General features: G+C 42.2%; 1 protein-coding gene across 1 annotated transcript in view; it reads left to right on the top strand.

Moving 5' to 3' along the window:
• Positions 1-27,565, top strand: part of GALNTL5 (polypeptide N-acetylgalactosaminyltransferase like 5) — a 65,101-nt gene extending 37,536 nt beyond the window's left edge. The window contains exons 7-10 of the mRNA XM_008523590.2: positions 7,189-7,438; positions 13,217-13,334; positions 23,189-23,338; positions 27,277-27,565. Of these exons, the coding sequence (XP_008521812.2) occupies positions 7,189-7,438; positions 13,217-13,334; positions 23,189-23,338; positions 27,277-27,432 (674 nt within the window). The 3' untranslated portion in view covers positions 27,433-27,565. The remainder of the gene's footprint in view (positions 1-7,188; positions 7,439-13,216; positions 13,335-23,188; positions 23,339-27,276) is intronic.
• The last annotated feature ends 120 nt before the right edge of the window (positions 27,566-27,685 follow it).

Raw genomic sequence — 27,685 nt, forward strand, 5'->3', positions numbered from 1 at the left:
GTGACCCATCATTAACTTATTCATGTATTCTCTCATCCAAACAAGGATTTAGGTAGCACCTACTAGGGGCTGTCCATGCCCGCTTATTCTTTTTTTCATTTTTATCAACTCTATTGAGATACAATTTACATAAAATAAACTGTACCCATTGAACACGGACATGGATTTTCATATGCCATTAATGTGTGCATGCACATTTAGAGTTGTGTTACCTACCCGAGGAGCTGACGTTTGCACTATCGTGAAGTGACTCTCTTTATCTCTAGCAGAGTCTCCCAGATCTGTTCCTTTGCTCTCACTCTTCACTCATTCGCCTCCCCTTCACTCTACTCGAGATGCACTGACCTTCTCGCTGCTCCTCAAACACACCACGTATACCCCTACCTCAGAGCCCTTGCACACGATGTTTTCCCTGGAATGTTCTTCCAGGTGTCTGCATAGCCTGTTGCCTCACTTTGTTCAGTTCTCTATTCAAATGTCACTTTATTCGAGAGGCCTTTCAAAACCACCCTATGTGAGATAGCAAGTGCCTACCCCTCTCGATCAACCTTATCTCATTGACTTTTACTCATAGTATTTATTACTTCCTGTCAACTTGTCTGTGTCGGTGGCGCTGCCCATGTGACTACGGAAGCTGCCCATAAATTGCAGGAGCTGAGACAGAGTGTTGTGACGAACTCTGTGCTGTGCCCCAGGGAAGGAAGGAAAACGACTGACTGGGTAGATAACTCCGTTAGGGAGAGTTAGAAGGCGGGGGTTTTGCAAAATGGAGAAAAGGTGAGGAAGAGAAAGCTATAAGCAGATGGCATGACTCTAAAGGAAAGGGGATGTTTTTGGATGGGAGCAGACACGCTATGGTTTGGAGGCAGCCATGGGTTGCCGGGAAATGCTGATGTTGCCCAGGGCCCAAGGATTCATGGAGTTTGAGGAGGAGGAGGAACTTTTGACCAGTGACATTGCTGGGGAAGCAGCATCTTCTGGGGAGAGTCAGGGTTCACATGAGGCAAGAAGGCTGTAGGAGAATTTTGTGGAAAAAGTCAGTGTAGGGAAATATACTTCAAACGAGGGCCCTGTGGAAAGCGTAGAGGGTGGGCCACAGCGGAGGACAACGTTTGGGGGAATAAATGCGGTGCAATCGGGGGAGTGAAGACACAAGAGTGGGTTGTTCACTGAACTGGCGCGGATGGTCAGCAAGCGGCCAAGAAGGCAGAGACTGGTGTCCTAGAAGAAAAAGGTTAACCAAACCTAAGCTGGCGCTGAGGGCGTCATTGTTGCTTCACGTTCGCATGGAATGAGACTGTTCTGTTGTCTAGTGTGGTAGAATAATGCCCTCCCCCAAGGACGTCGCCCCAATCCCTGGGACTGTCAATATGTTTCCTAGGTGGCACCTGTGATTAAAGAAAAGGGCCTGGAGGTGGGAGATTTGCCTGGATTATCCAGGTGGCCGACTCTCACCACACGAGCCCTTAAGACTGGAGGACCTCCCAGGTTCTGGTCAGAGGGTCAGAGAGATGTGCGCGAGGACTCCATCCACTGCGGCTGGCTTTGAAGATGGAGGAAGGGAATCAAGGAAGGTGGCAGCTTCTAGAAACTGGAAAAGGCACAGAAACAGATTCTCCCCTGGAGCCTCCAGGAAGGAATTTACCCCCGCTGACGCCTTGATTTGAGCCCAGGAAGACCTGTGTTGGACGTCTGACCTACAGAGCTGTAAGATAATCCGTTTGTGTTGTTTTAAGCCACCACACTTGTGGCAAAGAACACTAAAATACCTAGAAAGAGACCTCTCTGTAGGTGGTTGACCTTGAGTTGGAGGGCAGTAATTATCTGACTTCCTGGCAGTCCACCTGCTTCTGGATAGTTATAATGTTGTGCAACCACCACTTCCATCGAGTTCCAGAACATTTTCATCACCTCGAAAGAAACCCCACACCCATTAAGCAGTTTCTCCCCATTTGCCCTTCTCCAGCCCCTGGCAACTGCCAGTGTGCATTCTGTCTCAAGATTACTTCTTCTGGACATCTCATGTAAATGGAGTCATACCTTTTGTGTCTGGCCCTTTCACTGAGCATAATGGTTTTGAGATTCATCTACATGTACGTGTATCAGCGCTTCATTCCTTTTTATGGCTGAATAACATTCCATTGTATGGATATACGGCAATTTGTTTCTCCATCCACCTGCTGGCGGCCATTTGGGCTGTCTCCCCTTTGGGCTGTTGTAGAGAGTACTGCTATGAACGTGTGCATACATGTGTCTGTCCGAATTCGTTTGAATATGTACCTAGGAGTGAAATTACTGGGTCATATGGTAATTCTGTTTAACTTTTTGGGAGCTGCCAAATTGTTTTTCATAGCAGCTGCACCATTTACATTCCCACCAGCAATGTACGAGCGTCCCAATTTTTCCACATCCTCACCAACACTCCTTATCTTCCGTCTTCTGAGTTTGTTTTCTTTAAATTCTAGCCATCCTGGTAGATATGAAGTGGTACCTCACTGTGGTTTTAATTTGCATTTCCTTAGTGACGGATGATGCTGAGCATCTTTTCATGTACTTGTTGGCCACTTGTATATCTTTTTTGGAGAACCAGATGTTGTTTTTCACCTATCAAATTAGCAGACATAATTTTTAAATGTTAACGTTATATAGCATAGAAGCTATTTTTAAGTGAAAAGTGCAAAGTGTTGAACAGTGTGTGTGCTGCCAATAGTATGAAAAATTACGTAAGTTCAAAATAGGACTCTAGCTCAGTTTTGATTGAGGCATGAAGACAGCAGACGTATATTCCAGAGTGAGTTGTCAGACACACCACCGTGAAGAAATTTTAAAATAGATGTTTGAGAAGCAATAAGATAACTCAGCCACGGTGAGTCAGATGGTTAGAATTAGAGATGATTTTTGGAGAAAGCTGCTCGCCGAAGCCTGGCGAGGGGACTCGATGTGAATTTCCCGTACTGGGGATTCGGCGCATTCTCAGACATCAAGACAACAAAATTAGAAATATATGCGTGTGAGGAGAAGTAGACTATCGTTGGCTTCTTGCCTTTTGTCAAAAGGGCAAAAGAAGAGCTGTGGCTGGCTGCAGGACCAACGACATTTGCTTCCCTGTTAGTGTCTGTATCAACGGCAGAATATCCTCAGGCGATGGATGTTTGAGTGGGAGAGCAGTAAAGATCACCTTAGAGCGTGCCCAATGGGACTCTCTGGAAGGATGGACAGGGTCTAGCAGAGGAGAGGCTAGAGGTCGAACACGGGACCCTAAGTTGCAGAGGAGGGCGTCTGGACCGCCCGAATAAAATGCATTTGCCCAGCTGAAGGAAACTGCAGATAAGAGACAACCAGGGATGGGAAGGGAGGGGCTCCTCAAGATTACCCTGCCGGCCACACCCAGAGGGAGGGCATCAGCTCCGAGAGCACCCCGCTGTCTTACCAGGAAAGAACTGTCCTGCCCCATTTTCTTCTCCTCTCTCACTCTCCTTAGGCTGTTAGTGAGGTCAGAAACCGCAGGCAGCCAGCTAGGGAAGGAGAAGAGCAAGGAAGAGATGAGAAGACTAATCCAAAAGCAAGCGGCCTTCCTGCAGGGCTGCCTCGTGGTGGGGGGAGGACGATGAGCGGTCCACGTGTGGTAAGGAAGTCGCATGGTAGCCTGGGCCTGGAGACTCTAATCGCGGGACTGAGACTGTGTTTTCAACTGAACGTGACTGCCGTCTAAGACTTTCCATAACCCAAGAGCAAGTGGAGTAGACTTGGAGCCTGCTCTGGTCTGTAACCAAGGGCAAGGAAAGGACCATTCCTCCCTGTGCATTTAAAGGAACAAAATCAAGTCACTTTTCCCAAGAGTCCTGCTTATTCAAGGAGCTGGTAGAATAAATACACATGAGCATTTGCTTGTCTGTGTAGACACTATTTTGGATGGATAGTTAAGAAACCAGTGATGTGAGCTGAGGGATAAAGTTTCTATCATTTTTAATGATTTAAAATTCTGTTACGAATCATATAGAAGAATAGTTGTATTTTATAGTAAGATTTGGAGGATGTACTCTTTCTTTCCAATATGGCTCTTTCTTCCCTAAAGATTTTAACAGTTTTATTGAGATATAATTCACATACCATATCATTCACCCATTTAAAGCATACAATACAATGTTTTTCAGTATGTTCATGGGGTTGTACAACCATCACCATAACCTCATTTTAGAACATTTTTGTCCCACTACAAAGAAACCTCATACTCATTGGCAGTCACTCACCATTCCCTTTCATCCTGTTGCCCCTCCCCTTCACCAAACTGGAGATAATGATTAATTTACTTTCATTTGTCTTTTTTTTTTGGTGAGGAAGTTTCGTTCTGAGCTCACATCCGTTGCCAATCTTCCTCTCTCTTTTTTTTTTTTTTTGCTTGAGGAAGATTAGCCCTGAACTAACATCTGTGCCAATCTTCCTCCACCTCGTACATGGGTCACTGCCACAGCATGGCTTAACACGTGGTGGAGGTCCACGCCTGGGATCTGAACCCACGAACCCAGGCCACCGATGCAGAGTGGGCCAGGTTCAACCGCTACACCACAGGGCCAGCCCCTAATTTCCTTTCTATATGTATAGATTTACCTAGTCTGGACATTTCACTTAGTGGAATTATACAATATGTGGTCTCTTGTGACTGGCTCCTTTCACTTAGCGTAATGTTTTCGAGGGTCATCCATGTTGTAGCTTGTATCAGTACTCCATTCCTTTTTATGGCCAAATAATATTCCACAGTGTGGATACACCAAGTTTTGTTTATCCATCCGTTGATGGACATTGGAGTTATCACTTTTTTACTATTAGGAATAATGCTATTCTGACCATTCATGTACAAGATTTCATGTGAAACTAAGTTTAATTTCTCTTGGGTGTATGCATGCTCCCCAGGAGTGGAATTGTTGGGCTATATGGTAACTCTATGTTTAACTTTTCAGGCACTGCCAAATAATTTTTGAAAGTGGCTGCAACATTTTACATTCCCTTCAGCAAGGACAAGGGGTCCAATTTCTCCACAATCTCACCAACACTTGCTATTGCCTGTCTTTTTATTTTTTTGTAATTAAGATTATGATAGTTTACAATCTTGTGAAATTTCAGTTGTACGTTATCATTAGTCACGTTGTAGGTGCACCACTTCACCCTTTGTGCCCTCCCCCCCACCCCCCCTTTCCCCTGGTAACCACCAATCAGTTCTCTTTGTCTATATGTTAACTTCCACCCATGAGTGGAGTCATACAGAGTTTGTCTTTCTCTATCTGGTTTATTTCACTTAACACAATACCCTCAAGGTCCATCCATGTTGTGAATGGGACGATTTTGTCCTTTTTTATGGCTGAGTAGTATTCCATTGTATATATATACACCATATCTTCTTTATCCAATCATCAGTTGCTGGGCACTTAGGTTGCTTCCATGTCTTGCTATTGCCTGTCTTTTTGATTACAGCCATCCTAGTGAATGTGAAGTGATATCTCATTGTAATTTTGATTAGCATTTCCCTACTGAGTAACGATGTTGAGCACATCCTTATTGGCCACTTGTATATCTTCTTTGAAGAAATGTCTATTCAAATCTTTTGCCCATTTTTAACAAAGGTGTCTTTTTATTATTAAGTTGTAAGAGTTGTTTATATATTCTGAATACAAGTCCTTTATCAGATATGTGATTTGCAAATAATCTCTCTTATTTTTTGGTGATGTTTACTTATACACAAAAGGTTTTTGTTTTGATGAAGCCCAATTTATCTATATTTTTCTTTTGTTGCTTGTGGTTTTGGCGTCATATCTAAGAAGCTGTCTAACCCAAGGTCACAAAGCATACGCCCATGTTTTCTTCTAAAAGTTGTATAGTTTTAGCTCTTACCTTTTTAGGTCTGTGATCCAATTGACCTAATTTTTGTGTTTGGCATGAGGTAGGGGGTCCAGCTTCATTCCTTTTCATGTGGGTATCCAATTGTCTCAGGACCATTTATTCCTCATTGAATTGTCTTGGCACCCTTGTCAAGAATCAGTTGACCATAGATGTTTGATTTATTCCTGCACCCTTAATTCGACTCCTTTGGTCTATATGTCTATACTAACACCAGCATCATATTGTTTTGATTATTATAGCTTCATAGTAACTGTTGAAATCAGGAAGTCCTTCAACTTCCTTTAACTTTTCTCTTCTTTTTAAGATTGTTTTAGCTAACTCAGGTCCCTTGCCTTTCCGTATGAATTTTAGGATCAACTTCTGCAAAAGGAGCCAGCTGGGATTTTGATAAAGATTGCATTGAATCTGTAGATCGGTTTGGGGATTATTGCCATTTTAACAATATTGTCTTCTGATGTAAACATGTGATGTTTTTTGTGCTTTCGTATGATTTTATGTTGGCTATGAGAAAAAGTCTAAACTCTGCGCCTGAATTTTGAGGTCCCTTCCAATTTGAGCCCATCTAATGTACTTTAACAACATATGTTCTTTATTTGGCCATGCCAATTTTTCCCGTGTTCTCTAAGCAGAATAGACTCTCATTAAAGCTTGACCTCAAGAGCAAAAATAATTATGCGTCTCTGCAGCCCAAGCACCAAATGAAATACCTAAGAAGGTATCCTGACAGTAAGCATTGCTAAATTGAGTTGATTGATCAAGGCCAAGTTCAAATGATATTTTTCAATTGAAGACCTGCTCAGTTCCACCTGCCTCTTTAGAATCTTCCCCAAACCGCTCTGTAACCCACAGTTCACCAACGTCTTCTGAATATCTATGGCACATGGTGTGCCACATCTTTGGTACAAAGGAAAATATGTGTTTCTTGTCTTCCCACAATGAAACTGAAAGAGCCAAACACATAGTAAATGCTCCACAAAGACTCGCGGTGCGGAACTTTTTTTTTTTAAAGATTTTATTTTTCCTTTTTCTCTCCAAAGCCCCCCAGTACATAGTTGTATATATTTTAATTGTGTGTCCTTCTAGCTGTGGCACGTGGGACGCCACCTCAGCATGGTCTGACCAGAGGTGCCATGTGCGCACCCAGGATCCGAACTGGTGAAACCCTGGGCCGCCAAAGCGGAGCGTGCGAACTTAACCACTTGGCCACGGGGCTGGCCCTGTGTTGAACTTTGATTCCAGTTGTCAGATGTTTCATCCATAGGCACTAACGCTAGTCTGTTCTTGTCTCCCCAGGGGATGTTCTGGTGTTCCTGGATAGCCACTGCGAGGTGAATAAAGTGTGGCTGGAACCCTTGTTGCTCGCCATTGCCAAAGACCCCAAAATGGTAGTATGTCCTCTGATAGATGTCATTGATTACATGACACTGAAATACAAGCCCTCTCCTGTTGTAAGGGGAGCTTTCAACTGGCATCTACAATTTAAATGGGATAATGTTTTCTCTTATGAGATGGACGGACCGGAAGGACCCATTGCACCCATCCGGTAAGACTTCTGGTGATAGAGACAGGGTGCATATGTGTTGGGAACTGGTTGGGGGGTGGTGTGGGGAAAGAAGCTTCCAGAGATTATTCCTTTGATTTCTTGAGTTTAATAAAGAGAAATACTTTGTTATGTATTTTGTTTCTAAAAGTCTATAACAATAGAATTTGGTAGGTTTTGAGTTTCTGCCAATGAAAGTGAGCATCTCACCCCGGTTCAGAACACCACCATGGCTGGTATCCCTCTGATTCTGGATGTCCATCTTGGAATGTGGACTTGCTTCTCAGGAGCAAGTCGTATGTCGATCAATGAACAAACTATCAGCACTGTGGATAGCCCAGAAAACATCGCTATCTTTGTCAAATTCATTTATAAAACATTTATCCAAGTGCTTCCACCTGTGATTTTGTGGTTGAGATAAATGTGATTTTCCTAGATTATCAGTCTTAGGTAATGTACTTCTGAATGAGAGAACAGCTTGAATGTTGTGACTCTTAACTGCATTTGTGAGGCTGTTTCTGAAGAGACTTCCTCCAGGTCACTCTTCACATTAACTGATAACTTTGACGCCAAGCTCATGTCTCTTCTTTTGCTGTTAACCTCTTTATTTCGCAAACCACATGAGTAAATTTTCCAATACCATAGCCTAGCGAGTCCCGCGTACTGACCTCTACTTTAACTCAGCTAGAGCTGGATGATCTTGTGCAAGTTATTTAACCTCTCTGTGCCTTGTTTCCTTGTCCATAAAGTCTGGAGAATAACAGAGCTGTTCTGAGAGGTAAATGACGTATCCAAGCTTAGAAGAGCATCTGTCCATAATAAGTGCTGTATAAATGTTGGCTATTTTATAATTGTTAGCTATTATTATTCCTCCAGCTGTATCCTGCACCTTCCATCTTCTAAATTACCAGATATCCCTCTCTTTGGCCATAACCCAGGACCCTCCTAGCTTTTTCCTGCTCTGCTCCACCCACACCTCCCTTTGGACATCATCGAGATCTCCAGATCTTTGATTTCTCCTTTTACTTCTCACGGTGTTCTTTCTTCTTCTGTTGTCCAGTCTTTCTGATCTTTAATTCACTTCTCTTCTTGCCAGTGCCTTCAGCTGCGGCATCCCCCACTAGCGCCCTGCATGCTCTGCCATCCCTTTATCCACGCGTCCCCCGAAGTGGGTATGCCAAACCTGTATTGCTCCCCTTAGTCCCAATGCCTGCCCCTGCCCCGACTCCCTCCTCTTAGTAAGCAACCTGGCCTCCTCATTCAAGGATGAAAGAAAGACCACCTAAGAATTGGGAGGAGATATGTCGCACTTTCAGAATGGGATGTTATGCAGCCGTTAAGTGTGACCACATATGAACGCTGTATCGCCGTCTTCAACTCTCCCACTGCCTGCTCTAGCCCAGGGATTAACCAGCTCCAGAAGAACCATCCTTGGGATGACTTTTACATCACATCTCTCCATCCCTCTGCCTGTCCCCGCGGTCCAGGCCCTCACTGCCCCAGGCTCAGACTCTACACCATGACGGACAGTCTGGCCTACAGGCCTGGCCTCCCTCATTGCAATCTCTCTGTTGCTACATTAATTTTTTCTAAATCCTATTTTGCACGTCACCAATCTTGCTTATTATCTTTCCATTGCTTTTAAGGATAATGTGCAGATTCCTTCACACATCTTCCACTGTGTGTGAAAGATCTTCCACTGCTCTTTCCTCTGCTTCAGCCATCACTTGTTAGCTGTTTAGGGCTGCCATGTACTGCACAGGCTGTGCACTGCACATTTCCAGGAGGCACTGTTCACAGAGGCTATAGGTGACTAGCTTCCCTGGGGTTGTGTATGAAGGCATCCCTTAGCTGGGCCAGTTACCTCTCTCAGCTTCAGTATCTTCACCTGTAAAATGGTGATGATAATAATAATACCTACCTCCTACCTCTCTGAATTTTTGAGGGGATTAAATGAGCCAATGCTTGTAAAGCTCATAGTTTAAGGCCTGACACAGAGGAAGTGATCTGTATAAATGGTAGCTATTGTTAATGTTACAGACTTCAGAATGAAAAAGAACGAAGATATACCTCATTTAAATAAAATGTATTATGTAAAAATCTTCATTTACTCAAAAAAAATAAAGCATAAATCTTTTGAGTTCATCTCAAAATAATTTAAAATAAAGTTACTTTTAACAAGAAGTATCTGTGGTGTTCCACTTAACAAAAAAATTAACTTATAATTTTTATAATATTTCCACATCTCTCATATCTAGTATTTTTTAGGCTCTAAGAATTTCAACAGGGAAATAGTATTCTTAATATTTAAATACTGAAAAGCAACAGTTTTGGAATTCTAATATGCTGTTAGTGTATGTACATTTTACATGCTTTTTGAAAACCACTTGGCAATATAAGTTAAAAACCTTATAAATGTTATTCTTTTTTTTTTTCAGATTGGCACCTGAGCTAACAGCTGTTGCCAATCTTTTTTTTTCCTGCTTCATTTTCTCCCCAAATCCCCCCAGTACATAGTTGTATATTTTAGTTGTGGGTCCTTCTAGTTGTGGCATGTGGGACACTGCCTCAGCATGGCCTGATGAGTAGTGCCATGTCGGCACCCAGGATCCAAACCAGTGAAACCCTGGGCTGCCGAAGCAGAGTGCATGAGCTTAACCACTAGACCACGGGGCCGGCCCCAGTGTTCTTATTCTTTTTTTTTTTTAAAGATTTTATTTTTTTTTTTCCTTTTTCTCCCCAAAGCCCCCAGGTACATAGTTGTATATTCTTCGTTGTGGGTCCTTCTAGTTGTGGCACGTGGAACGCTGCCTCAGCGTGGTTTGATGAGCAGTGCCATGTCCGCGCCCAGGATTCGAACCAACGAAAAACACTGGGCCGCCTGCAGCGGAACGCGCGAACTTAACCACTCGGCACGGGGCCAGCCTCCCCAGTGTTCTTATTCTTTAATGCAATAATTCCACTTCTTGGAATTTATCCTTAAGGAGTTAATGAGAAATAAGTACAGACTTGTATATTGTATCAATATTTGTATCAGTAAGAAAATCAAAACAACATAAAATGTTCAATATTGAAATGGTTAACAAAGTATATTCATGTTTTGTGGAATTCTACATAGTTAAAGTTTTTGAAGGCTAATTAACTAAAAATGAAAATTCTCACAATATGTTAAATAAAAAATCAGGCTATAAACAAATTATATCAGTATGATACCAATTGTGTGATTATATATGTGTATGCATGTTTATATAGAGAATAGATATTATACACATCATATGTGTTATAATTTTAATATATCAATTATAAGGTATAACAATATATGTAAGAAAAATAGGTTGTTTTAAAGGGTTAAAAAAAATAAATTTTAGATATTAGCCATGGTGTTAATTAGTGTTCAAATCTGAAGATACTTTTTTCTCCCACTTGCAATAGTTCTAATGACAATGAGTTTTGGGAAACTTAGAACAGGCAAGGATGGTGGTGGTCTTGCGGTCACCTGGTGGTCCAGGGAGGGACGTGCTGGAGCAGCATTCCCGGGGACGGCTCCTCTGCTCCACCCAGGGCCTTTCCTAAGGACATAACGTGGCCCGTTTCACTTTCTGCTGCTGTCTCAGACCATCGGCTGAGCTACCACCACCGTGCAACACTGCTCCCACTGAGAGACACACACTGCCCAGCGATTTCAAGAGTTTTAGGACAAAAGCTTTCTCCCTTGAGAGGAAGGCGGAATTTGAATTCTTTGAGTGGCACATATTTTTGCCCTTTTTTCAATGGGACCAATGGCATAACTTTAAGAACTGTTTTGTGAAATTACTTAACGTGTAAATTTAATAGGTATTTGCTGAGTACCTATTGTGTGTGAGGCATCGTACTGATGATAGAAAACGTGACCCCTGCCTTCAAAGGTGTGTATTCTAAAGGGAAGGAAGGCAGGTAAAAATATAATTGCAATACAGTGCTGTGACAGGGGAGCAAGAGTTTTCCACGAGGCTTTCTGGCCTGCGTGTAATCACAGTCTTCTAGCGTACCAGACAGGGTGACATCATCCAGTGTACCAGACGGGATCACTCCTTTCAGAATATAGACATGCTCTTATTTCTTGCGACTGAAAAAATAAAATAGGGGCCAGCCCAGTGGCGCAGCGGTTAAGTGCGCACGTTCTGCGTCAGAGGCCTGGAGTTCGCCGATGCGGATCTCAGGTGCGGACATGGCACCGCTTGACGAGCCATGCTGTGGTAGGCATCCCACATATAAAGTAGAGGAAGATGGGCACGGATGTGAGCTCAGGGCCAGTCTTCCTCAGCAAAAACAGGAGGATTGGCAGCAGATGTTAGCTCAGGGCTAATCTTCCTCAAAAAAAATAAAATTAAATAAGTAAAATAACCTTATTTTATCAGCTACCTCTCTTTTCCTTTTCTCTAGAAAGCCCTCAGAAAGAGTTGTCTGTGTCACTGTCTCCAATTCTCTTAAACTCTTTACTCTTGTCTCTTAAATGCACTGTACTCAGGCTTTGCCCCTCGCCCCCAGCTGAAACTTGTTAATGGCCTTCACACTGTTAAGTCCAATATTCCGTTCTCTGGCCTCGTCTCACTTGGTCTGTCAGCAGTGTTCCATGCTGCTGACCTCTCCCTTCTCTTTCACACCCAGTCTTCCCCTGGCCTCCAGACCACCTGGTCTTCCTCCTGTCTCTCTGGTTCTCCTTCCCATCTCCTTTGCTGATCCCTCCTCTTCTCTCTGACCTCTTATTGTTCAAGTGCCCAAGGCTCAGTCCTTTGTCCTCTTCTCCACTCCTCTCACTCACAGAGTGATTCTCATCGATCTTAGATTGATGACCCCTGTATTTATGCCTCCAGCCCTGACCTCTCTCGGAATGCCAGACTCATCTATCCACCTGCCTACTGGCATCTCCACTTGCATGCTGAATAGACACCTCAAACATGTCCAAAATGCAACCTTCCCCCAAAAACCTGTTCCGCCCACAGCATTCCCCATCTCAGTGCACAGCAACTCCACCTTCCAGGTACCCAGGCCAAAAGCGTTGAAGTCAGCCTTGACTCACCTCTTCCTGGAACATCGAACACCCCACGCATAAGCAGATCTGCTGGTTCCATCTTCAAAATCTATCAAGATTTCGGCCACATCTCACCACCTTCATTGCTATACCCTTATCCAAGATTCCATTGTTTTTCTCTGAGACCACTGCAATAACCTCAAATTGAGGGCCCTAATTCCACCTTTGCCTGTTGATTCACTAACTTATCCTTAACACATCATAGATGCTTAATATATGCTTTTTTGAACAAATGAAGGAATGAAAATGTAATTATTTTCAAACTACTTAGTTTGGTATTATTGGGCCCTCCTATTGGTGGACCAAAAAAGATGCTTTGTAATATTATGGTTTTCCCAGAAGTAAATATTACAATTCACTTAATTCCTTGGGGAGAAAGATTTCTAAACTCCACTCCTCAACTGAATCATCTTCCCATGGGGAACTCACATTCTAAAGATAATTTTCCCTCTCACCAAGACGATGTGTAGAATATATTACTTACATAATGTGGTGAGAGCTAAGTAAAAGTTATTGCCTACTTTTAGGTAGTTATAGTTGTAATTTAGTAATTTTACATACTTAAAGCTATATTAAGATAATTTTGATGTTAGTTAATATCATTGCTTTTTAGTTTTTAATTGCTATTGCTAATATTCAATATAATTTTGGCAAAAGTCCAGAATGACTAAATCTGTGGAATCAATTTAATATTTATGTGTCCTCTTTAGGTCACCTGCAATGGCTGGAGGAATTTTTGCTATAGATAGGCAGTATTTTAATGAGATTGGACGGTACGACAAGGACATGAATCTCTGGGGAGGAGAAAATTTGGAACTTTCGCTGAGGGTAATTCACACTTTGTTTTTAATTAGTTACCTTTATACATAGAGAGTGAAATCTAACTTGACCTCATGTAGCATGCTGTGGCAGTTATGCCCTGTTTTCCTACACGAGCATCTGGTACCATTCTGGTGTCACATGCAATACGTGATTTATGGGACTCCTTACAAAAATTGAAAATATTTAATAAAATATCAGGTTTTCTTACCATATGTTATTTCTAATGTATGTGTATCAAATTAACATCATATGTTAAGCTGTTTGTGGAATCTCCCCTTCATTATACTGACTGTCTTGGTGGTCTTGATGTGGAGGAGATAATACAGAACTGGGGGTAGGAGACTTGAATGCCACTAAATATATGGGCTGCCCTAGGTCTCAGTTCTCCATCTGTAGAGTGAGTGGATTCAGTAGAAGTTGTCTCCTAACTCTTAAATCCTGAGATACTTGCTACCACGTGAATGAAACTTGAAAACGTCATGGTGAGTGGAAGAAGCCAGACACAAAAGGCCATACATTTATATGAGTCCGTTCATATGAAATGCCCAGACTGAGCAAATCCGTAGAAAGAGAAAGTAGATTAGTGGCTGCCAGGGGCTGGGGAAAGGAGAGTGACTGCCAATGGGTACCAGATTTCTTTTGGGGTTGTGAAAATGTTCCAGAATTAGATAGTGGTGATGGCTGCACAACCTTGTGAAAATACTGAAAATCATTGAATTGTATGTTTTAAAAGAGTGAATTTCTTGTGGTATGTGAATTATAGGTCAATTAAAAAAATAGATTTAACTTTAAAAAAATCCTGTGGTATGAGAACACCAGATATTAGACATTAGAATGAGTCCCAGCTCTATCATTGACTTGCTCTATGATCCTTGGCAAGTCATTAATTTTTCTAGTCTTCACTTTCCTCATCTGTCAAATAGGAATAAATACAAATGCCATTCTCAGAATTTTGTGAAGATTTAATGAAATAATTGGGGTAAAAACAAAGCACGCAGTAGACACTCCTGGAGAAAATCCAAAGAAAACACTAAGATACTATTCAAATGTTAATAATATGTCTATCATAGGTAATTCTATTTTCGACTAAATTCTAATCATTTTTTATAATGATCGCTTTGAACGGTGCATAAAAATCTGGGCTGTGAGCTCACCATTGTCACCCTTAACATTTTCCCCTCACGTTTCTCTGCCTTGTTTGTCTCTTTTTCCCGACAGGGACAACCTGGTGTAGAGAAAACAGCTTTATTGATAACTAAGTTCATATTCTCTTTGAGCTTTAGTTTCCTTACAAGTAAAATGAAGGAAAAAAATGATCTCTATTACAAGGTTGTCATGAAGATAAGAGATAATTTATAGGAGCTGACTAATAAGTGACAGCCCTTCTTCTCCTATTTTAAATTTTGCCATCTGTTCTTTATGCTCTGTGATGTCATCTGCAGAGACGGTACTATGAATTGCATATATTGTCTTAGCGTGTGTTAAAACATTTACCATATTTGCTTTTTGTGTTTTCTTTTTCCATTTTTTTCCATTTCCATTTTTTTTCCATTTTTCCATTTTATCTCCCTCTTCCTTCTTAATTGGCTGGTTACTTTCTGCATTTTTAAAGAGTGATTTTAAGTACAGATGTCCTTTATAATGCCTCAGATACTTTATTAGGAATACAGTAATATCTAGAGCAATTTATTTTTCCTCCAAGCTCCTATTTGGCAGTATCCTGTAAGTCTGTTATTTTCATTGCTTATTTTTTCCCACTCGTGTTCCCTTCTGACCAGGCATTGTTACATTGCTCTCTGAAATACGGTATATGAAATTTCCCCCTTCCAGGACCTAATAACTTAATAAGCACCTTCATGGGTCTCAGAATAGAATCAACTTCATGAATGATACATGCATATTTGAAAATGTGTGTATTCCTTTTCCTGGCTTTACATTCCCCCAGACAGCAAAAAACAGCAATCTTATAATTAAAATCTCTTAATTATCCTTGCTTCAATATTTCCAGATACTCCGTTCCTAACGGCCCTTTCATATCTTTTAAGTATGCTTGGGTCTCTCTTTTCACAAACAAACATGTAAATTAATAAACAGCCAGGCACTCTCTTGACACTAGCAGCCGTCTCTAACCAAGACAAATAACCTTGTCTCTCCAGAGAGAAGATACCTGCAGATCCGTCTTCATTTCTCACTTACTCTTCGTTCCAGTAAATCAGCATCCTGGGGGCCCTCAGCATCCTGGGACATCGTTCTGGGAACTGCCACCAGTTTAATACAGATGTCCCCAGCGACAGCCTTTGTTCTTCCATAGACTTGTGGTTACTACAGCATTTGACACCATAGACTAGCTTTTCCAGAAGTCTTCTTGAATTTTAGGACAAAATCCAAGAAAATCCCCTTCCATTGCTCAATCATTCCCAATTTCCTTCGCAGGAATTTCCTCTTGTGCGAGTCTCTTAAACACCGTGCTCCCGGGATTGCTCTTCCTGTCAACCTCTTCCTACCTCACATTCTCTTCAGGGCCCAGGGCTGACACTCAGCCATTTTGCACCTGTGAAGCCACGCTGTTGTTAATATAGTGCAATATTTCCTCACCTGGTGGGAAAGAACCTCTACTCTGAGCCAACCAAATACTTCGCACCTGCAGCCCAAGCGCCTCACCCTTCTCCAGGATCTCTGAGGCTCCCCATGGTCCAGAAACTAAAGGGATGGCACTTGGCGGGGTGGGGCCACCAGGACCTGCTGTGGCATCTCCCTTCTGATCAGCTGGGTCTGTGCCGTACCCTTGTTAATATTTTTCACAGCATACCTGCATCGGCTCCCATGACTGTAACGAACACCTGTGTGGTGACAAGACCCAAATCTATAGTTTCGGTTTAGGGCTCTCTCTAGAGTTCAAGTTAAGTTCAGTGTAGCCATCACATAAGGAGCACCTCCTGTGTCGGGCTGCGCCACATGCTGGGCATTCAGAAGACGACGCAATCCTCATTCGTTCATTCATTCAACAATATTTATTGAGAATCTGTTGTGTGCCAGCACTTAGTACGGAGCACTATGAAATCACATAAAAGGGGAACCTAGCCTTGTCTTGGGTGTGTCTTAGATGGCTTCCCCGAAGAAGTGGCATTTAAGATATAAAGGATATGAAAGTGTTTTATTTATATAACAAGTTCTTATTATGTGTGGCATGCACTGCTCTGAAATCTTACAGATATTAACTCACTTAATCCTCATAATAAACCTGTGAGGTAGGTGCCGTCGTTATCTCCTATTTATAATGGAGAAACTGAGGCACAGAGAGGTTGATTAACTTGCCCAAATGCACAGAACATGTAAGTAGTTTGCTCCAAACCGATCACTTCCTGCCTTGTACTGTCTACTCAACTTCAAGTCTTGAGATCCCACCGGCTCGGTTCTATCCTGTTTCTAAGTCACTTCTCTCGGAGGCCGGCAATGTATTGGCAGCCTCCAACGCTCTGAATTTGCTTTAGTTGCCCTGAGCTCAGTGGCTCCCATTGCTTGCGGACAGTCGTGGCCTGCTGCAGACCCACGGACCTGCAGCTGCACTCCCAACCTCGGAGCGGTTCTCATACCCAGTTTATGGCACTTCAGCTTCCCTGGCAGAGTGGAGGCCAGCCTCGAACAGTCCCTGACAACCTGCGTCGTGGCTAGCCCCAACGCCTCAGGACCTGTGTTCCATCCAGGTGTCCCCAGATGTGGGCAAGGCACACTGCTCCAGGGATCGGGGCCCTGCCACACACTTCAGGGGCCACCTGTCTCAAGAAGCCCGTTTCTCTGCATCACCCTTCAGACTGAGCCTCTTAGATATCAGTGCCAGCTTAGATTCATCCAAGTTTGCTAACCTCCTTTGGATGCTGTGATTTGAAAACAAATCCCATGTTGGCCATAGAGAGAGGGTGAAGCACACTCTCCGACGCTGACGTAACGGGTTAGGCAAGTTCCTCAGGAGCCCCGCTCCTGCTCGTGCCTCAGTGGGCTACTTTCCGTGGTCCATCTGCTCAGAATTTCCATCCCTAAGGGGTTTCCCCAAGTCCCTCTTTCTCTTCTCCCTCAACCTTCTCAATAACCTCATCCATTTCATGCTCTGATGACTAACTTCACGCTGATGAGAGCAATTCTAACTCCTCCTCAGTTCCTTCTGCGTTAGAAGCTGGTGTGTCCAATCACCTACAGGTTACCTTCATTTGGACATCCCATAGGTATGCTAAACCTAAACCTTTCAAGAACCGAATTATTTTCTACTCTCTCGAACCCATTCCTCCTCCCATAGTCCCTCTATGGGTGGCTGACATGCTACCCCCTTACCTACACACCTCACACACCTCACACACACACGCACACACACACACACACCCCTGAGTACCTTTCTGGACTCTGCTTTCCCTCTTATGCCCCATGTCATCTCACCATATCTGGTCAATTCTTCCTCTAAATCATCGCTTGTCTTTGTCCACCTTCTTCTTTCTCCACCATCATAGTCCATAGCTACAGCTTAGATGTAATTTCTTCAGGAAGGCTTTCTTGACTTTGTCCTCCCTCCCCCTACACACACACACACACACACACACACACACCCAAGACTGGGATCCATTCTCCTCTGCACGCTCTACCTATTATAGCACTGATTGTGCTATATTGCAGTTGTCTGTTGACTGTGTGAGCAAGGCAGGCTATGTGGGCATGTGATCCGTGTGGTTGCACATGGTACCGTGTTTATAAGGACCCTACACTTGGTTTAATGCTTTGCTGTTGCCATCTTGAAATTTTTAATGATTTTTGAACCAGAGACTCCATTTTTATTTTGCACTGGTCCCTGCCAACTGTGTGTTTCCACCCAGCTGTCGGCTCCTCGAGGGCAGGAACAAGGTCTGACTTGTTAAAAACTGTCCTCAGCACCTGGTACATCAATCATGTTAAAAAGTGGTCAAGACATATTTGTTGAATGGTTGAACCAGTCAGAGTCTAAGGGGCCTCATGTGTAAATGAACAGAATAATGCACACCTCACAGTGTGATTGTGTGTATGCACTGAGACAATGTGCATAAAGTGTCTAATATAGTGTCTGCCACCTCACACACCCGTAGTCAGTGTTTGTTCCCTTCTTTATATGCTACAGCTGTCCCAGAGTTCTAACTGAAATGGTATCTGGCCAGCAGCCTTTCCTAGCTTTCTGCTAAGATGTTTATTGAGACAGGAAAAGATGAGATCCCACTAGAAATTAAAACTAACGGGCAGCCTGAATCTGGTGGCACCCTCATGACTGTGAGACCAATGGAAGGACTGAGAAAATCCTCCCCCGGCTTTGGCACATGATGTACCCTTACTTCACCTCACAAATACAGATTACAGAAAAAGAGTAAGACGGTGCTTAGTAATGCCCCAATTTCTGCCCACTGACTCAGAAAGTGGACAGCCTTCCAACCCCTATGTGTCAATGGAGAAGGCTAGTGAGGCTGGACCATAATGAGTGAAGAGACAACGGCAAGATGGGGCTGGAGAGGGAGGCAGGGGAAGGACTCTGCAGCACCTTGCGAGGATTTAGGTTGTGTCTTACATGCAATGGAATGCCACAGATATGTTTTAAGCAAGGCAGTGACAGTGGCTGTGGAGACTGACATAGTGGAGGAAAAGCAGGGGGACTGGTAGTTTCTTGCAAAAATCTGAAAAGAGGGTGACAGTGGATGCAACTAGAGCAGTGGCAATGGAGATGGAGAGAACTGGACAGATTCCAGGCATATTTACAAATAGAACGGACAGAACTTGGAGACGGATGGCGTGGATTTTGAGCAAAAGGGATGTTGTGGACAACCCAATCATCAGTCAGCTACTGCCACGATGATGCTATGTTATGATGCAGCTCAAAACTGAGTGGCTTAAAATCATAAGCATTTACTTTTCTCTTATGTCTGTGGGTTGTCCAGGATGTCTCTGCCTCAGAATTTAGATTGGCTGGGGTGGGCTCTAGTCTCTGAGTTTGGTTTGGGTCTCCTCATCATTCTAAGAGTAGTAGCAACTCAGGGCATAGTCTTCTCAGGTTGATGGGCAGAAATACAAAACTCAGGCCAAACCACACAGAGTTTTGTTTTGTTTTTTTTTGAGGAAGATTAGCCCCGAGCTAACATCTGCTGCCAATCCTCCTCTTTTTGCTGAGGAAGACTGGCCCTGAGCTAACATCCATGCCCATCTTCCTCTGCTTTATATGTGGGACACCCACCACAGCATAGCTTGCCAAGCGGTGGCATGTCCGCACCCGTGATCCGAACTGGCAAACCCCAGGCCGCGGAGAAGCGGAACATGCGAATTTAACCGCTGCGCCACTGGGCCGGCCCCCCACACAGCATATTTAAAGCTCTGTACATATCATGTCTGCTCACATTCCATTGTCCAGAGCATGTTGAATGGACAAGCCCAAAGTCAGTGTGTCAGAGAAGCATACTCTGCCCCATGGTGCGGGATGGGGAGTGAGATTATATCTGCTGAACAATATTTCAATCCATTACACCAAGTTTCTGGAATGGGCAACTAAATGGATGGATGTCTTATTTACTTGATGAGTAAACCTGGAGTTAAGAGAAACATTTTCCCTCATGTGTGTTGTGTTAGCTTTTGCTCTCTAACGAACTATCCCAAAACACAGTGGCTTAAAACAACAAACAATTGTTATTCCTCATAATTCATTGTGTTGCTAAAGTGGTTCTTCTGGACATAACCAGGATGGCTGATTTCCACTGGTCTTGATTATACATCTATGTTCATCTGGAGACTCAGCCTGTGCTGGCTAGCCTAGGTTGGCCTCATTTACATGGACACTGGCCCAGTGATAGCTGGGGCAATGGGGATGACTTGGCCATTTGTCTCTCATCATCAGGCAGGCTAGCCCAGGCTCACTCACATTGAAGTGGTCACAAGGTTCCCAAGAATAGCAAGAGAAGGCAAGTTTCAACGTGCTGCAAATGCTTTTCAAGCACCTGTTTGCATCATATTTGTTAACGTCCCATTGGCCAAAGCAACTCATGAGGCCAAGACCAGATTCAAGGGATGGAGAAATGAGCTTCACCTCTTGATGAAACGGGGTGCAAAGTTACATTGCAAAGAAGTGTGCATACAGGAATGAAAAGAATTTGTGGCCCCTCTTGCAATCTACCACACTTCACTACAGCAGAGATGCATGTGTATGTTACAAAGACACCCTCTAAGCACTTACAAGTATCAAATTATTTAATGCTAGTAACAGTCCCATGAGGTGGGTTATTCTCACTTTACAGAGGAGGAAACTGAGGCACAAATAGGTTGAGTAACTTCAGTCACTTGCCCCAGATCACAGAGTTCACAGAGGATTTGAATCATGCTGACCTGCCCCAGAGTCCATGCTCTTTACTGCATTATACTCTCTCAGTGGGAAACTACTACTACTGTTGCTGCTGCTGCTGCTGCTAATAATAATAATAATAATAATAATATTAGTAGAAACTGGGGGCTGGACAGACTACTTCCAGTAGTATATCTGAGGAAGACATCTGACCATCGCCAACCTGGACAATGAGCAGAGTAAAAGGCAGGCCGGGATGGATCAAGTGCCTTTGGAGAATGATTCAGAGGAAGAGAGCAGCCACGCGGCCCCTGTGGAGACTGCGCTAAATTGTCATCGTTCCCCTCAGTTGGATTTTTAAGAAAGTTTTTTGATAAAATTTTTACTTCTGGTCCTCCTTTATCACTTTGGTTACTTGGCTTTGGTTTTCTATTCTTTAGTCATAGCTGGGTTTCTTTTTTAATTAAGAAACATTTCAAACATATAAGAATGTACCAAAAATAATAAACACTTCTGTATCTGTTCTAATTATTAAACAGATATTAATAATTTTCCAAATTTCCTTAAGTTATCACTTTTAAAAAAGAGAACAAGACGTTATACATAGCTAGTATCACTTAGCATTTGCTACATAACAAAGCATCCCCGAACAGTAGCTTAGACGAACTACTGTTGAGTTCTCAATTCCAGATGAAAATTACACCCAGAGAGGATATGTCTGATCAGAAGCATGTGGCAGAGCTGATAAAAGAACTTAATTCTTTGGATTTCTGGTCTCAGTGTTTTTCTACTGTGCCATCCATTTTAGAGAAGGACTTAGATGAACATTTTTCTATATCAGAAGTTCTGCTTTTCCATTTTCTTTAACATAATCCCCTCTGGCTGTCTGAGTGATGTATTTCACCATAGTACTTCTGAGTGTTGTTTTCAATGAGTCTTAATTTCCTATTACTGTTCCCCAAATGCTTAGGTGGATTTCTTAATAAAATATCTATAAAAGTGGGATATGTGATCTTGATCAATTATAACAGTGGTTCTCAAACTTTAGCGTGCATCAGAATCACCTAAACAGCTGGTTAAAATACAGATTGCTGGCCCTCGCCCCAGAGTTCCTGGTTCGGTTGGTCTGGGTGAGCCCAAGGATTTTCTGATTCTGCTTCTCTGGGGGTAACGCAATAATCACCAAATTAGAGTGAACAAAAAGAGTCATGGCAAGTACACTGTAAGATGTATAAATTGTGTGCACAAGATTTATAAGTACATATATTATACGTGGTATTATTTATAATGATAAAAATTGGAAACTGTCAAAATGTCCAAACAATATAAGACTTTTAAAATAATTTCAGGGGCCAGGCCCGTGGCCGAGTGGTTAAGTTTGTGCGCTCCGCTTCAGCAGCCTAGGGTTTTGCCAGTTCGGATCCTGGGCGCTGACATGGCACCGCTCATCAGGCCACGTTGAGGCGGCATCTCACATGCCACAACTAGCAGGACCCACAACTAGAATATACAACTATGCATTGGGGGGATTTGGGGAGAAAAAGCAGGAAAAAAAAAAGATTGGCAAGAGTTGTTAGCTCAGGTGCCAATCTTTAAAAAAAAACTTCACATAACATCAAATTTTAAAAAGCAAATTATCTTAATGTTGTGTATATATGTGTATAGACATACATACCTGGATTAATATCAACTAACAAAGTGTCAAGTGATTTTTATTTTCTTCTGTGTTTTTCTACATTTGCCAGTTTTTCAATCATCATATTTTACTTTAGTGTAATAAAAAAAGTTATTAAAAATAAGTGTTATGAAGTATTTTAAGTACCAAAAAGATGAATAATTGAATTCAGCCACGGTCGGCATTTCTCTTGTTAACTTGCTTACATTCAGTGACACCTAATTACTTCAGAAAACATTACTCTCAGAATATTGTTTGAGAATATTTTAAGACAAAATATCTTGCCATTCTTCATAGATAATCAGCATCAGCATCGGTCATGTATGAGAGAGGCGGAATCTCTTTGTCTTTAGATGCTGGCTATGGTGCCAGATTTCCTAGATTTGAACCCTGCACCCAGCCACTTACCAGCTCTCTGTCACTGGGCAAGCTTCTTAACCAATCTATGTATTAATTTCTTCATCTGTAAAATGGAAATAATCACAGTATCTACATGATAGGGTTGTTGTGAAATAAGAAGCAATAAATGTTAGCTCTTCTTATGTTTGTAAAAAAAAAAAATTCAGGGGCTGGCCCCGTGGCCGAGTGGTTAAGTTCGCGAGTTCTGCTGCAGGCGGCCCAGCGTTTCGTTGGTTCAAATCCTGGGCACGGACATGGCACTGCTCATCAAGCCATGCTGAGGCAGCGTCCCACATGCCACAACTGGAAGGACCCACAACGAAGAATATACAACTATGTACTGGGGCCCTTTGGGGAGAAAAAAGGAAAAAAATAAAATCTTTAAAAAAAAAATTCAGCAGTTGCCTGTTCCTAGCAAACGTACATTAACATGTTTTCTGTTTTTCTCCCGTCTAGATCTGGATGTGTGGAGGCCAGCTCTTTGTACTCCCCTGCTCTCGAGTGGGACATATTGATAAGCAACGCATTGAAAATAAACGGGAATATTTAAAAGCCATGACATATAACAATCTCAGAATGGTGCATGTTTGGCTGGATGAACACAAGGTGAAGGATGCATCTCTGATTTGGAAAGCTGAGTGAGAGTACAGCGCAGGCTTGCTCTAAAGAAGCTTTCTACTACCTTTCCAGATATTAATTTTCATTCTTCTCTCTGTTTTCCTTAAATTAGCGGGACCCTTTCAACCACTCACGCCCCCAACCCCAGACCTTCTTCTCAATTAGTTCATTCTAAGCTGCCACATTTGCATCTTAATTTTTGCTTTAATTCCTAGGGATACTCAAGTTTCTCAGAAGCAAATCAACCAACACAAGAAGTCCTTTTTTTGTATATTTTTTGCCTAGATCTATTTTTCCCCGCAAGGATTGCTCCCTGAAGCAAGCACCTCTCTCTGTTCCCGTCCTCACGGGCAACTCTTTAGATTCTTTCTCCACTGCCAAGTTCCCAAGTGATGCAGCTGCTGCTGATCTGGGGACCACGCAATAACCTCCACTACCTCTTTTCTACCAATAGTCAAAATTTCTATACCAAAGTCATGCCCCTTCATTTGTGCATCTCCCCTAGGATTAAACCCTATGCCAGGACTTAAAAGGGTACATATAGAGAGAACATGTAGCTGCAGCTCCATTTTAACTTGAAAGTTGTCCATCTACGCACAAGCTAATATGGACAGTAACCCCAGCAAGATCTCATTTCAGACGCATGAGTAGAAATATGTAAGAATCTCTCTGCGACATTACATGCCCTGGTCTTGATTTAATATTTTTTTAATTATTCTGAATTATAAACATAATAACACTCAATTTCTTTAGTAATGAGGGCAATGTGAATTAAAAACTTGATGAGGTATTTCTACATAGCCAGCTAGATTCACAAAAAATGTAAAGTCTGATAGGACCAAGTGTTGGCAAGCACAGGAATTTTCAGACACTGCTGGAAGGAGTCTTAATTATTGCAAACTCACTTGGGAAAACAGTTTGGCAACATTAAGTAAAGAAAAACATACAAATATCCCATGATCCAGCAATTCCATTTTTGTATATACAATACAGAAGTGCGTGCTTTTGTGCACCAGAACATGTGAACAAGAATGTTTATGAGCAGCATTGTTTGTGTTAGCCAAAACTGAATACAACCCAAATGCTCATCAAGAGTAGAATGGACAAATATGATATATTTAATCAGTATAATTCTACACAACAACGAAAATTAGCCAACTATAGATATACATACAACAGTAGGGTAAATCTTTTTTTTTTTTTTTAGATTTTATTTTTTCCTTTTTCTCCCCAAAGCTCCCTGGTACATAGTTGTATATTTTAGTTGTGGGTCCTTCTAGTTGTGGCATGCGGGATGCCACCTCAGCATAGCTTGATGAGCAGTGCCATGTCCGCGCCCAGGATTCGAACCAGCAAAACCCTGGGCCGCTGCAGCAGACTGCGCGAACTTAAGCACTCAGCCACCACGCTGGCCCCAATAGGGTAAATCTTAAAGACATAATGGTGAACAAAAGCAACCAAACACAATAGAGTATATACTGTATTATTCCATTTCTACAAAGTTAAAAATGGGTACAATTAAACTATATAATCTACGCATGCATAATTAGACATTAAAGCTAGAAAGAAAAGCAAAGGAATGAATACATCATCAGGATAGCATTTAAAACTAAAGGCAAGGGTTCTGATCAGGAAGGGAAGGGCGGGCAGCTTCTGGGACATTGGTAAGGCTCTATTTCTTGACCTAGTCAGGGTCACTGGGGTGGATTTTTCAACAATTCCTTAAGTTGCACATTTAAGTTTCATGTGCTTTTTGTATGTTCATTACATTTCTTGATTTTCAAAAAGGTAAAACATACTCATTTTAAAAAGCCAGAAAATAGCGAAGACTATGGAGTCAAAAGTAAACTTTCTAAGCTCGTAGTTCCACCCTCGGAAGTAATCACTAAATTACTGTTTATAGTTTCTTGTTAATACACACAAGTATACGCCCTTTTCTTTTATATAACTAGATTTGCACAATATTTTGTTCTGCATTTTTTCTGTTAGTATACTCTAAAACCATACTTTCAAAGCCTTTCAAAATCAGAACATTTAAGTATATCATTCTTTTAAACACTTCCTTTGAATGGATCTACTAAAATTGATCCTATTAATACATAATCCCCCACTGATAAACATTCTGATCATCTAGGCTTTTAGTGATTTGTTAACACGCCTGAAATGGACATCTTTTACACATACCTTATGGTGCAGGTGTGCAGATATATCTCTGGAATAAATCTCAAGACATGGACCTGCTAGGCCACGAGTTAGTGCATCTTAAATCCTGATGAATAATGTCCAAACTGTTCTTAAATGCCATCAAATGTATTTCAAAGGTCCTGTCTCCTCACAACTTTTCCAACCCTGGTCTTAAACTTTGTATTTCTTCTGATCTAACAGGTTAAAAATGATATCTCACTGTTTAAAATTGCATTTATTTAATTATAGGAGACATTGAGCTTATTTTTATGTTTGTTGATTTTTTTCCCTGTGAACTCTGGTCACAGTTTAAATAGTTGACTTGAGGGGGCCGGCCCAGTGGGGCAGGGGTCAAGTGCACACGTTCCACTTCGGCAGTCCGGGGTTCGCCGGTTCGGATCCCAGGTGTGGACATGGCATCACTTGGCAAGCCATGCTGTGGCAGGCATCCCACATATAAAGTGGAGGAAGATGGGCACAGGTGTTGGCTCAGGGCCAGCCTTCCTCAGCAAAAAGAGGAGAATTGGTGGCAGATGTTAGCTCAGGGCTAATCTTCCTCAAAAGAAAAATAAATAAATAAGTAAATAAATAGTTGACTTGAACACAGCTAAGACTGAGTAGTTTACTGAATTTCACAGAAGATATAGTGATAAAAAATTTTACCTAACTTAAAAAGCAAATAGCATTTGGCATTAAATCATGGATTGTATGACAGGGCACATTGGGAAATCTAGTGAGTGACACTGGACAAGAGAGGGCTTTGGGCTGGAGATGTTGTCTAAGGTCTTCTTTGCCTTCAGTCCAGAATGATGACACTCTTCCCCCACCTCAGGCCCGTCCTCTGCACCAGTCTACCCTGGGGAACTAGGAGTGCAAGAAATGATGGCAAAGACCTATAGCGGTCAGGGATACTTGGGGAGAATCCAACATGGCATGCCCAGAATATGCTAATTTAGATAAGCAAGCTCCTTCTCTCATTCAGCAGTGTTACTATACTATATGCCAGGCACTGGGAGTACACAGATGAAAATACAAGGGTTCTGCTTTTAAGGAAGCTTCGGTCTACTTAGAATACCATTCTAATATGGGGCAGATTGAGTCCATTAGACACTCATACTTGGTGCTTCTTTAAATCAGAGTGTATAAAAGACTAACCAGGTGTGGCAATAATGACTGACATTGACCCGACACTTACTAGGTGCCAGCCTTCGTCTCCCAAGGGCTTTGCACATATTAAAACATTCAGTCCTCACAACCACCTCGTGAGGGTAGAGGCCAAGGTCACATAGTTAATAAAAGTAGGGCCAGAATGTGAACCCAGGCTGTCTTTCTCCAGAGTCAGTTTGCCCTCAGCCGCCACACCATCCCCATTGCTGAAACCATGGAAGTGTTGATTGGGACTTGGGAGTGAGAGTTTTTGTCCTTGAGTATCATTGAGAGAGTAGGAGAAAAGGGATATACTACAATAGCTGGCTGTGATTCTTGAGCTCCCAAGAAGCAGGTTCCTGGATCCTGCTACGACAGCCACCTCTGTTGTGGTCAGTCACAGCACATACTGTGAATGTGTGTGGGGTGAGTGAATCCCAGGTCCTACGTGCTTCTCTGCCCTTTCTACACAGAGGATGTCAAAGGTTTTTGTTTTTTAGTTCAGATAATGAAAATATATATTGCTATGTTAGATATCATGATTTAATTGCTAAAATTCATTTGACTTAATGAAATGACTTTTTATTTCCTTTTAGGAGCAGGTTTTTTTACGAAGACCTAGTCTGAAATCTGTTGCCTATGGAAACATTAGTGAACGTGTAGAATTAAGGAAACGACTGGGTTGCAAGTCATTTCAGTGGTATTTGGACAACATCTTCCCAGAATTGGAGGAATCTAGGGACCACCGATAAAAGGAGAACAAATCATTTTCATTAATGAAGGGTTAAAAAGCCCCTAGTCCCTCAACATAAAGAAGAATGCAAGTTTGCAACTTCATGAAATTATGTGAAATGCAATAAGAAATACAACCAGAGCAGTCTACAACAGGAGTGCCTTTTATTTCCTCCTTTAATGATAGCTGGTAATACTTCGTTTTACTCGTCTGCCATAAATTTATGGGGTGGCAAGACCTTGAACATTACAAATGTGCGCTGTCACGCGGTT

The sequence above is a fragment of the Equus przewalskii genome, chromosome 4 (genome assembly GCF_037783145.1).
Source record: "Equus przewalskii isolate Varuska chromosome 4, EquPr2, whole genome shotgun sequence".
In the NCBI taxonomy this organism is placed as follows: Eukaryota; Metazoa; Chordata; class Mammalia; order Perissodactyla; family Equidae; genus Equus; species Equus przewalskii.